The sequence below is a fragment of the Tenrec ecaudatus genome, chromosome 1, assembly GCF_050624435.1.
Source record: "Tenrec ecaudatus isolate mTenEca1 chromosome 1, mTenEca1.hap1, whole genome shotgun sequence".
NCBI lineage: Eukaryota > Metazoa > Chordata > Mammalia > Afrosoricida > Tenrecidae > Tenrec > Tenrec ecaudatus.
Genome location: NC_134530.1, coordinates 145,945,162 through 145,958,586, shown reverse-complemented (window position 1 = coordinate 145,958,586; position 13,425 = coordinate 145,945,162). Strand labels below are relative to the sequence as shown.

Here is a 13,425-nt window from a genome sequence, read left to right as displayed (position 1 = left end):
CAGCACCCTTTATTCCCTTCTTTGGCTTCCAGGTCCCCAGGAGGAAAGGAATTGGCTCTCAGTGCTGGCCTACAAGCAGTCCCGGCAGTGGTGGCCAGGCCTGGGCTGTGGCTGGGGCTTTGCTGGGTTTCTCTTACCTTGGGGTAGAGGTTGCTCACTCCCATGAATCTGGGATGGGGTGCAGATGGGGGTGTAATAGCCTTGGGAACCTGTGGTCATAAGGCAGCAGCTGTGCCGCTCCCACAGTGATAAAAGGGGTCTCCTCCTTATAAAGGCTTACGCCAACAACCTAAGGCCACCAGCGTGGAAGCACGATGGGGAGGATGCTGCTCTGGGCCTGTGAGTCTCCTACCTTTTTGTCCTTCTTTCTCCCTAGTTGTGGGGAGTCTCCCTGGGAATAAGGAGGGAGAGCAGAGGTCTGTTTCAGTGAGTCTTCTACACAAGACTCTCTCAAGCTCTGCTCAAGGCTCTGAGCAGTGGGACTTGAGTTCCAAGTTGGAAGTGATGAGTTAGGGTCCCACACCTCTAAGATCTGTTAGACCTTTGAAGCCCGGCGTGTCTCCAAAGTTAGATAACTTTCGGTGTTTGATTGTTGTTTCAGGTTTGGCTGTCCTGTTGCACGTGCAGCTAGGTAAGGAGTCCCACCGTCTCCTGTGCACATGCTAATCCTCCTCCCTTCGTCTCTCCCAACTCTGCTTTTCCTTCGGCCTCCACGATGAGGTCAAGACGAGCACCCCAAGACCCCAGAATAGCACCCCAAGCCCTAAGACTAGTACCCCAAGACCCCAGAGTAGCACCCCAAGACCCAAGACTAGCACCCAAAGACCCCAGATTAGCACCCCAAGACCCAAGACTAGCACCCCAAAACCCCAGAGTAGCACTCCAAGACCTAAGACTAGCATCCCAAGACCCCAGAATGTCAGAGCTGAGAGAAAACAGTTAATGCCAAACTCCCAACTTTATATGTAACCAAACCGAGGCACTGAGGAAAAGTGACCCTTAAATGTGCGTGTGTGTGTGTGTGTGTGTGAATTTGCTGAAGGTGTACAGAGCAGACCATCAGTTTTACATTAAAAAATTCATACACAAAATCACATTCATTGCAATCCCCTCAATTTAACATTACCCACCCCAGCTTCCCCACTGTTTTTATGGTCTCCATGCCTCCATTTTTCTAACATTTCTTAACTGTGTTCTTGAATGACGCACCCACCTGATCCCACATTATCCCTTATTTTAAGGAGTGTACACATCAAGATTGTCATCATTCCCTTTACAGACTTGTTAATTATTTTTGGTTGAAAATTGAACTGCAGCAGTGCGTTCATTTTGAGATCTGAAAGGTGACCATATCCTTGGGGTTCTACCAGTTTCTGTTTGACCAGTTGAAAGCAGAGGATACTAAAAAGATGTTACTCTGTCTTTTGTGGACTATGACTGTGTAGATCATAACAAATGATGGATTACAATGTGAAGAGTGGGAATTCCAGAGCACTTCGTTGGGTTCCTATAGAACTTGTTCACAGCATAAGAGGCAATTGTTGAAACAGAGCAAGGGGATACTGCATGACTTTAAATCCGGTAAAATGTGTATCAGGCTTATATTCTTTTACGATGCTTCGTCAGTCTGTGTGCTGGACACAAAATTCGAGAAGGTGAATAACATGAAGAACATATTGGAATTAAGATTGGAGGAAGGATCATTAACAACCTTTGCTTGCAGAAAGTGATGAGGTCTTGAAGAACTTACGGACAAATATGGAAGATTATAGCCTTTTGTAGTAGACTGTACCTCAACATAAAGAAAACAAAAAAAATTCCTAACTGGACTAATAAGTAAACCATGATAACTGGAGACAAGATTGAAACTGTCAAGGATTTCATTTGATTTGGATCCATGATCAACGCCCATGGACATAGCAGTTGATAAGGCAAATGGTGTGTTCCATCAGGCCAGTCTGCTGCAAACGATTTCTTTAAAGTGTTCAAAAAGGAAAGAGGGCATTTTGAGGACTAAGGTTCACTTGACCCGAGCCATGGTATTGTCCATGATGTCAAGTGTGTATGAAAACTGGGCAATGGCTATGGAAGACCAGAGAAGAATTCATGCCTCTGGGTTATGGTGTTGGTGAAGAATGTTGACAATATTCTTCAAGAAACACACAAGATGTGTAGCCAGTGCTCCTGAGAAGAAAGGCTGGCTCGACTAGAGTTGCTGCACTTTGATCGGGTTGCCAGGAGGCGCTCGTCCCTGGGGAAGCGCCCTGTTTGGTAAGGGACCAACAAAACGGAGGAAGACCATCAACAGCATTCATTCACGCCATGGCTGTGACGATGGAGTCAAACAGGACAGTGAAGATGGTGGCATGTTGCTGGAGTTAGAATTGACTTGATTGCGTCTAACAACCACAACCACCACAACAACATTCGTGTCTATTAGTGATGTCTCTTTTTGCTTCCCCAAAGGTTCTCATTTTTGTCCCCCTGAATTTAGAGTAGTGCATTATGGATATGAAAAATGATAAGATACTCTAGTGAAAGATGTGGAAAGAGAATGCACTTCAAAGTGAGACTGCTTGAAAATAGGATATGCAAAATAAATATTTGAAGTCCAGGCCAAAAAATGAAGGAACCTTAATCCGAAGCTTGCAGTCCTGAGCAAGTCAGATTTTCTGAGCCTCACCTAAATATGAGGATAAAAATCAAGGTGAAGGAAGAGATTGGGAAGAGCTAAAGTTGAACTCAATACAGGTAAATTCCAGTACATAGAGCATTCTGAAATCACAGTGAGAATCCAGGGGTGGGTGTGGGAAGGTAGATGGGTCTACACTCACAAATAAGATCTAGGTTTGACAGGATTTCTACATATCCACGTTTGCTGCAAACATTTCTATGACTATGGTAGACATACAGGGTACAAAATGATTAAAACACCTGAAGGGAATGAGTAACTAGGCCTGGGAACTCCAGACTATAATCTTGGGGACATCCAGGTTAATTGGCACAACATAATCCACTACGACCTTGTCTTTCCTGAGTAATAACTGAGGTCTTGAGAGTTTGTAGCTATATAAGATGCAGCTATTCATTGCTCCTAGTCTGGAGCAAAGAAGGGTGGAGAAAATAAAGGATGAGAGGAAATAATAGCTCATGGGAACTTCAGCACCCATGAGCCTGAAACCAGAAGAGCTGGCTGGTGCCCGGTGGCCCCTGCTGAGGGCTCTGAAAGGGATCCCAATAGAGCGGGAGGCAAAAGGTGGGACAAACCTCATAATCATTAAAAAGACCGAGCTTACTGGTCAGCTAGAAGCTGCACCTATGGTCTATGGCATTTAGACCCCCTTCAGACTCAGAGCTGAACTCACCTTTGGGACTCCACTGTCAAGCAAACAATAAATTGGTCTCTATAAATTAAATAAAACCTCCATAAAACAATCCACCATCCAAGACCAAAGGGGCAGAAGTTTTCCAGAAACAAAGGTCACAAAGGGATAAGAAGGGAAAGATGAATGCAAACGGGAAACTTAGGAAATGCTGTTACATTTGGAGATTGCAATCAGTAGCATGAAAGAGAATGTGTATGAATTATTGAATGGAAAATCCCAGAAACTTAGGGTTAGGGAAAAATAAAATTAAAAAAAAAGAAAATTCCAGAAACTTTCACCCAAATCACTATACAATTAAAAAAAATTCTCTCACAGAGTTATGAGAATTAAAATTTTAGCCAAACAATACATGGAAACCCTCTAAATAAAGCACCAGTCACCTTATATTCTATTATTGATCATTTTATTGATAATTAACTTGACTAGTCTGTGATGAAGCTATGCCTAGAATCTAGGTAGCATATCTATCCCTGACCACCTGCTTCTGGGACGGGCATTTTATTTTATATATTTGTTGACTGTGATAAATGTTTATAGTTTTCTAGGTCCTGAAAGAGGCCTACGGTTCTTCCACGGGCATGGGAGAGGAGCGCTGCAGCCTGTAGCAGGCTTATAGCTTGCTAACCCTTGGGTCCAAGGAGCCTTGGTGGCCCTCAGGTAGTTCAGCTTAGGACCACAGTGACCACTGCTTTCTCCTTTTAGGCTCAGCCTATAAGCTAGTGTGCTACTTTACCAACTGGTCTCAGTACCGACCAGAACCAGCTAAGTTCTTCCCCAAGGATGTGGACCCATGTCTATGCACACACCTGGTGTATGCCTTTGCCACCATGAATGACAACAAGATAGCTCCCTATGAATGGAATGACATCGATGTCCTGTATCCTCAGTTCCGAGCCCTCAAAGAGCGGTCAGTATGAATCCCGTGCACCGTGAGTAGGAGAGTGTGGGGGAGCGGGGAGGGGAGTACAGACAGCCTCCACTTCATTCTCAAGAGCCTTAAGCTTCTGAGATGAAACGTCCGTTGTAGATTCTTTCTGAAACCAATGAGCAGATACCTGAGACACGTGACAAAGTGTGATGTAAGCACTAAGGCGAGGGACGGAGAGGGTGGTAGGCATTTGCCGTGGGAACGTTAGAGGCTGTACTGGACAGCTATCTGTGCACCAGAGTCCATAGGTGTCCATAAGGAGTGTCACAGCTTGTAATGGGAAGGGAAGAGTCGCGTCCCCAGGGTTGGCATCCCACACGCTCCCAGAGTCTCCCTTACATGCTCTTCTTTGCCTCTTTCTGCAGCAATGGAGATCTAGTTAACTTGCTGGCCATTGGCGGCTGGAACTTTGGCACTCAGAAGTAAGAACCTCCTCGTGTCAGGGGAGGGAGGGAGGGAGGACAAAAGAGAGTCCCTCGGCTGGGTGGGGAATGATCCTGGGAAGGAGGTGAGGGTGGGTTTTCCCCAGGGAAAGAGGCTGGCACCTGCGCAGGGGACACTGACACCTACAGGAGGGAAGAAGAAACACAGACTAGCGAGGGCTCTGGTGGAGGTCTTCAAAACCCTACCCTTGCAGTCCGGAGCCTGGTCTGAAAAAGGGAATCAAAAGGTTTCCTTCACAGGGTTATGAGAGTTCAAATTTAAGTTGACGGTGGAAGAGGGAATACATTTTTCAGACAGTAAAGTATTTTCCAATATATGACCCAGCATAAATGTAGTAATACATTCTTTGGCTGTCAGAAATGCTTATAAATGCACAGATGGAGCGTAAGTCACACTTAATTCTGGAAATAATATATCTGCACACTTTAGGTTTTAAATAAAATTTTAAGATACTATTCTATTGAATTTTGTTAAAATTCTAGTTAGGCCCATCCTCCAGTGATTTTGTTTTTGTAAATGAAACATACTGGAGAAAAAAAATTATAAAAATACATCTATTGTTTAAGACGAACAACTTTGAATACTTTTGTTTTCTTTTTGTTATTGGTAAAAGTCCAGCAGACATTATAAAGTGTATAATAAAAGTAGGCATTAGAGATAGTGTAGGGAGGATTCCGGGGATCTGCTGATGTTATTATAGACAAGCTCTCTGCCTAGATTCACCAGCATGGTCGCCACAGCTGCCAACCGCAAGATCTTCATCTGTTCTGTCATTGACTTCCTTCGTCAGCATGGGTTTGATGGCATTGACCTTGATATAGAATACCCAGGGTCTCGGGGAAGCCCACCCGAGGACAAGCAGCGATTTACCATTCTGATTAAGGTAAGCATGGGCGCTAGTGACGCTAGTGCATTAGTAGATTCTCTATTGTCCTGGGGACACCAAAGGGTGCTACCCTTAGACAATACACTGAAGAGATCTGATGTTTGCATGCAACAGAAATAGACTCTCTGGCTAGCATATGCTGAAAGAGGATTTACCGGAGGACATCGGTATCGGAAGGAAGTCAAGGAAGAAATCGTTGAATTGGGAAGGAGCCATTCTTATGTCAACCATTCATTCGGTATTGGCATTTATTGAGCCCCTAGGGTGACCCAGGAGCTGCGCTTCACATTGAAGAGGGAGCCATGAACAGAACAAGCATGGTCCCCGCCACTGCTGGCTTGACAGCAGAGTGGAGGATACAGACTCCACCCCCCACCCCCACCCTATGTATCAGATAGTTGCGAATTGTATCAGATAGTTACAAAGAGTGTTTCGGATTGTTGCAAATTGTGATAAGAGCTGGGATGGAAGCCATCAGGAGAGTCAAAGAAGTCTTCGGAGAAGAAGTGGCATCTGAGATAAGAACAGAAAGGGTCCAGCCACACACAGACTGTCCTAAGGAAACGGTAGCAGTATTGGCAAAGCCTGGATCCAGGGAGGAAAAAGCTTAGCATATCCTGAAAGGACAGAGAACAATTATAAAAACATGCATCCATGGGTGAAACTTTTTCAGTTAATGTCGGAGCCAGGGCTTAAAAAGGGAAGGTCATGAGAGAGTGGGCAAGGCAGCTCCTTTAACTTCTGGCCCCTAGAGTTACTGAGCTTTCCCCTGAAATTGCTACTAAGTGTGATTTGAACTCAATGGCTTTCCATCTCGGTTTCTCTTTGTACCAAGTTAAACTTGGCTGGGACCTGGTCCTGCGCATTGAAAGGAGGGAATCACTATAACCTGGAGTCGTACGAACCCAGGAGCTCCCAAGTAGAGGGAGTGAACCATGAAGACGGCCACTGGAATCCACCCTTTTCTCTCTTCAGGAAATGTTAGAGGCTTTCGAGGAAGAGGCGAGAGAAACAGGAAATCCCAGGCTGCTGATCACGGCAGCTGTGTCTGCTGGCAAAGGCACCATTGATGCAGGATATGAAATCGCAGAGATTGGCAAGTGAGTGTCTGGAGCCTTTCAGGGCCCTCCAATCCTAGAGCAGCGCCGCCAAACCTCGTGGGTGGACAACCTCACAAACAATGGTTATGTGAACACGTGGGATTGGGGAATGCTGGTCCCTTCAATTGTCAGAGACCTGTGCACAGTTGGTGGCTCTGGGATCAGGTAGTGAGTCCTTTAAATTGCCACTAATGTTGGGTGGGCTTTGGGCAGAAGAGGGACAGATTTCAGGATTCAAGACCATGGTCCATCCGTATACCAGCAATCTTCATTAGCCGTTTCTTTGGAGAGATGCAGTGAAATTGAGATCATTATCATTGGCAAAGCAATAGGAGAGCTACTCACCTGGGTTTCCCACGCCCATGGAGACTTCTCTTTGTCGAGGAAGCTAGAGACTTTCTGTCCCGTCCTATGGGAGTCACAAAAGACCCTCCAGTCCCCTGGTGTCTCCCTCACCTAAGGAGGCACCATTAGTAGGGCCAGAATGATACCTGCTTGCCATCAGGGGCTTCGACTGCTCCCATCTCTTGCTCTTCAGTTGTCTATAAGAAATGTCCCCAGTGTGAGGCTGACTTAGCATCTCTTGTTCCAGGCTCCTTGATTTCATCAGTGTGATGACCTATGACTTCCATGGTGGCTGGGACACATGCACAGGCCACAACAGTCCCCTGCATGTCGGCTCCAAGGACCAAGGCGACTTCCGTTATTTCAACTGTGTAAGAAAGAAGAACCTGAACCGATATTGCAGAGGGAGATGGGGAAGGGGCTGGGGAGAGCCTTGGTTGTGTATTAAGGCTTCCTGATTAGGAAACGGTGACAGGCATTGTCAATCAAATGTGACAAACGCTGGTGAGGAAATAATGTCTTTGTTGGCTTCTTCAGGAATATGCCATGAAGTATTGGAGGGACAATGGGGTCCCTTCAGAGAAGCTCATCATGGGGTTCCCCACGTACGGGAGGACCTTCCGACTCAGCACCTCCGACACCTCAGTCTGTGCCCCCGTCTCTGGAGCAGGGTCGTCTGGACCTTACACCCGTGAGGCTGGCTTTTGGGCTTACTATGAGGTAACTCATGTGGCTGATCCAGACTTTCAAATGCACCCAGGGAAACTCTTTCACTCACAAGTCACCCTGCTACACTCCCCCTCCCCCCCACCACTGAGTTCCTGCACCCGATGTCTCCTGGCTCTCAGCAGACACTTGGAAAAGACAGGTGGAGGGATCAAGAACAGTTTTCAATTTATCAGGAACTCACCCTGCCTCTCCTTTGCTGGTTTTGAAACACACAGTACCATCTTCACCACATTCTCCAAGCACCGAATTGTCCCCATGGACACAGCTGGAGAAGGAGTTCAAAGAACTTCACCTCCCTGACAACTTGATAGTGTATTCGAATATTGTGCTGAGGAGGATTCTGATCTCTGAATGACGAGCTGTTTGCCCAGACCTCGAGAGAAGAAAGACTAGCGCAGTATGGTCAGGCTTCTTGTTAATCGCTGTCAAGCAGGTCCCACGTAGGCTGACCAAGTGGAACACTGCCCAGCACCGCGCCGTCTTCTTGATCAGCAGTCTGCTCAAGTCCATTGTCATTGCCTCTGCATCTGTCCAGTGTGTTCCAACCCAGGGGGTCTCATCTTCCAGCAGTATGTTGACAACATTCTGCATTTTCTCTGGCTAATATTCAGAAATAGACCACCAGGCTTTTATTCCTTGTCTCTCTTACCGGGGAGCTGTGCAGAAACCTGCCCACCAGGTGTCGTCCAGCCAGTACGTATTTGAAATAGTGGTGCCATAGCTTCCAACATGGGAACCACGTGCATGTCACCCCCCAAAAGTTGAACAGATGGGTAGTGGGTGATTCTATTTGTCATTTCTTAAATAACCTCTTTGAACTGAATTAGAACTCCCCTTTTATGTTTAGAGCTTAATTTGTGTAGAAACTTGTGCCTCGTGTTGGAAAATCACTTTCTAGAAAAATGCATGATTAATGTAGACTCCATATTGTCCTCCTTTGCTCACCCTTCCCGTTTCTCTTTATTTTTCCTCTGGTTCAAGTTCTTGCTCCTCTCAGGCAAGACTAAAGCATAGCTCTACGATGTGTTCATCATTGCCTTCTCAATCCCCCCCTCAGATCTGCACTTTCTTAAGTGGAGCTACAAGTGCCTGGATTGAAGACCAGAAGGTTCCATATGCTTACAAAGGGACTGAGTGGATTGGCTATGACAATGTTAAGAGCTTTGAGTACAAGGTACATACTTAACTTTTGTAAGAAATAAGCATTCTGTCCCTGAGTCTTGAGTTCACCGGAAGCCAGTTTATTAAGATCTGTGATCTCAAGATTTTAAATATACATAGGAGAGCGTAGACTAACCTCAATATGACTTAGCTTTCCTCCAAAGGGCAAACAATAAAATTAACTATGATTTAACATTAATAATATGACGCTAAATATATGCTATAATAGATGGACATATATTGGAACAGTCTAATATGATTTAAATATTTTTAAACATAGGTATGTTTATTGCAGCACAGTGAAAAACTGGAAACCACATAAGTATCCAATAATGGTGAGAGTTGAGTCCATACATGATTTCATCTATGTACAATACAACATTCTGTCAGTGACCATAAAGAAGGCTATAAAAGAATGTTTAGTGAAAACCAAACCAAATTCACTGCCACCAAGTCCATGTCGACTCATAGTGACTCAATAGGACAGGGTAGAGTTTCTAAGACTGTAACTGTTCACAGCAGGAGAAAGCCCCATCTTTTCCCCCTGGAGTGTTTGGTAGTTTTGAACCACCAGACTTGAGGATTGTAGCCAACTTGTAACCACCAGGGTTCATATTAAATTTTATTTTTACCCCACAAGAATTTTTATTAATCTCCATTAATGATAATAAGGTTGGCCTGAGGCCATCATCTCTAATGCCAATAATAATTATCTTTGTATATTTATCTAAATGTTTTAATAACTTCATACTTGATTCTACACAGAGTAGGAAACAGCCTCCCCCCTGGGCAGGTATTTAGCTAAGAATTGTTGATTCTGCGACTAGTCACAGGTCTCTAATAAAAGGTGCCTAACACAGAAGAAAAGTGGTAGGGAAGTAAGACAGGGGCTGTAAGATGCAGCTGTTAAAGCTCACATTCTGATGTCAGGATCACTTGGTTCGAAACCCCTGGGATCTGAAATAAAGCTGTGAAAAAACACTGAGTTCATGTAGGGATTAAGTATAAAGCATGGCTTATCCAGAATGATCAATATGAAATATATATATATATATATATATATATATATATATATATATATATATATATACACACACACACACACATATCCTTTATTATTGATACCCAAGGGTTTGTCAGCTGGAATAAGGAAAAACTGAGCTGAGCTGGTCCATCATATGCTTTAAGTCCAAAAGGAACATGCAGTTTCATACAACTGAGAGGGCTCAGCATCACCGGCAGCTCCCTCCTACTAACACCGGTCAGCTCCACCCGACTGCCCGCTCGTTGCATGGAGTCCACCTGATTCTGGTTGCCAAACACTCTTTGTTGTCTACAGGTTGACTTTCTCAAGGAGAACAAATTTGGCGGGGCCATGGTTTGGGCCATTGATCTGGATGACTTCTCAGGCTCCTTCTGCAGTGAAGGCAAACACCCACTCATCAACAAGCTGAAGTCACTTCTGGACCTGTCCTCACGTATGTCACTGCTGGGTTGTATGCTTTGCACTAAAGAAGATGCAGACCGATCCTCAAAAAAAAAAGAAAAGAAAAGAAAAAGGCAAACCTAGTGGGGGCAGTGAGCATGGAGGTAACAATAGAACTTCAAGGCCCTCACATTTAGGCAAAAGAGACACATTACAGAAAATTCCTTCATCAGAAGTCTGATTTCTAGCTACGGGGCCAGGGTTACATTCAGCAGCTATGACGTACAAGCCCTTGAGACCCGATAGCCTAAGAGTCCTTGGTTGGTATCAACAGTTGCTCACATGCTTGGTTGCCATCTGAAAGGGTTGGAGGTTCTGCACAGAGGCACCTCAGCAGAAAGGCCTAACAACCTACCTTTAAAATCCCAGCCACTGAAAACCCCATGAGAACAGTCCTACCCTGACACTCACAGAGATGCCATGGGCCTGAAACAACTTGATGGCAAGGAGCCCCGAGGGCAGAGAGGTTAACAACCCAATGCCTGGGGCACAGCACATTAGGGAAGTGCTTTATTCGGAAAGTCAGTCAGGCATGTGCACTGACATGTGTCTCTAAGCTAGCCCACTCTCCTCTGGACACAGTATCCCATACTCTAACTCAGAAACCAACCAACCAACCAACCAACCAACCAACCAACCAACCAACCAACCAGGGATCCTTCCTCAGCTGCCTAGAGTTTTTGGTATGGCTGCTGATGGGAAGAACTGGAGGGAGGTCATGTGGAAGGGCAGGAAAGGAAATTCATCTCAGTTAACTCAGCAGGCTGCAGGACGAAAGAAACCTTTGTTCTTCCTGTGGTCTTCATCTAGTGCTTGGTTGAGCATCCCTGGGAGCTTGCTTAAAAACAAAGGTGGAGCAGTAAAGGATATAAGTCTCAAGAGATCCTTAGAATCTATTCTAAGTAGATTCTTAGAATTATTCATTGCTGGAACTGTAAAAATCTGCAAGGGATGATTATAAAATTATCTTGCTCAAATTGACAGCTAGCAAGAGCCAACAAATTCTAGTGGCTGAGAGCTGTTTGTTCGGCACGGAGTTTGCTCTGCCTCGCTCTTAGCGACCTCATGTGCGACAGAACGAGGCGCTGCCCGGATCTGCATCATCCTGACAAGTGTTATGTGTGAGCCCACTGTTGAGCTCACTCACTGCCACCAAGCCAAATCTGACTCCTGGCGACGCCCTCTGGGGCCTCTGAGGTGGTAATGCGCTGAGAGAGCAGGGAGTCTCATCTTTCTCCGAGCAGCATCTGGTGGGTTTGAACCAACCAGTAACCCACAATGCCAATGGGCTCCTAAGTAGTAAAACACACTTCTCAACCACCAGAGGAAGAACATAGGAGCAAATCACCGATGTTGACAATGGACTAGTAAAGATGCATACAAGATGATGAAAACCCAAGTCAACACACAATAAATACAAACAAAGCCCTTGCGCTCCGACTGCAGGGTTGCTTCCATGTTCCAGAGTGGAGCTGGAAGAGACCCCCGGGGCTGCCGAGTTACTGGGCTTTCAGTGGTCCTGGTCCTCCTCCTTGACCTTGGTCTCCTTGTGGAAGTCTTGCCAAGTGCAGCTTGGAACCCTCTCCGGGTTCAAGTTTCTGAGAACAGAATTGATATAGGGAAGCATCTACACCCTGCTGCTTCTACATTTCAAAAACTAGCTTATGGCGAATGTTCTACTCTTTGTATTCCTTTAGCGTGCACTCCACCAGCCGCTAAGACATGGTATAACCAACCTGTGATGCCAAGGAGCGAAGGCTTCTGTGCCAACATTGGTGGAGGCGGCGGTGGAGGCGGTGGGGACGGCGGCAGCGGCGGTGGAGGCGGTGGGGACAGCGGCAGTGGAGGAGATGGAAGTTTCTGCTCGGGCAAAGCAGATGGCACCTATAGTGATCCTGAAGACAACACCAAATTCTACCAGTGTGCTGGAGGCAACACCTTCCACCTCCAGTGTGCCCAAGGACTGATTTTTGACCAGAACTGCAAGTGTTGTAACTGGCCTTGAATGAGAAACATGCTAACACCATGCTCTGTCACAGAGTCTCGCGTGTTGCATGTCCAACCACATCCTCCAATGATTTCACGGAGTCTATGTATTAGCACAATCTGTCGCTTGAGACTCTCTGCCCTCCTAAAATACCATTACAATAAGATTTTATTCTAATGAAACCTAAAAAAAAGGCAACCTCCTGAACCAAAGCCAGATGTAAAATAAACATGGCACAGCATGCTTTGTTCTTTGTGTTCATTTGCACTCTCTAAAATGCTCATGGTGGTGTGGGGGTTATGCATTAGGCTGATAACCACAAGGTCAGTGGTTCAAAACCACTAGCCACTCCAAGGGAAAAGATGGGGCTTTCTACTCCAGTAGAGAGTAATAGTCTTAGAAACCCACAGGGGCAGTTCTACTCAGGCTTACAGGCTCACTGTGAGATGGGATCTACTCAGTCATAGTGAGTGCTCAGAAAGTGCTTGTGAATTCAGTGTACAAGCTTAAATAGGCTGAAAGGTAACTGAAGACGTAGGAAACTTTTGTTTTTAAAAAATCCAATTAGATTCTTATTTTGGAAAATAGAATTAGAATTCCCTTCCCTGGGAACAAGCTTGAGTGCATATGCTAAACACCAGCGTAAATAGATAGTGTCTGGGGTCTTAAAGGCTTGAAGGTGAACAAGCGGCCATCTAGCTCAGAAGCAACAAAGTCCACATGGAAGAACACACCAGCCTGTGTGATCGAGTGGTCCCGAAGGGATCAGTTACCAGGCATCAAAGAACAAAAAATCATATCATTGGCTGCACACCTCCATGAAAGTATCGCTGAAGACAAATGGGTGCATAAGCAAATGTGGTGAAGAAAGCTGATGGTGCCCGGCTATCAAAAGAGATAGTGTCTGGGGTCTTAAAGGCTTGAAGGTGAACAAGCGGCCATCTAGCTCAGAAGCAATAATGCCCACATGGAA

General features: G+C 45.5%; 1 protein-coding gene across 1 annotated transcript; it reads left to right on the top strand.

The window, feature by feature from the left end:
• Positions 1–323: 323 nt before the first annotated feature.
• Positions 324–12,470, top strand: LOC142437075 (acidic mammalian chitinase-like). Its single transcript, XM_075540374.1, has 11 exons — positions 324–339; positions 602–631; positions 4,089–4,293; positions 4,680–4,736; positions 5,476–5,641; positions 6,620–6,744; positions 7,337–7,460; positions 7,627–7,809; positions 8,876–8,992; positions 10,319–10,457; positions 12,163–12,470. Exons 1-11 carry the CDS (start codon positions 324–326, stop codon positions 12,468–12,470), a joined length of 1,470 nt encoding a protein of 489 aa, XP_075396489.1.
• Positions 12,471–13,425: the final 955 nt, after the last annotated feature.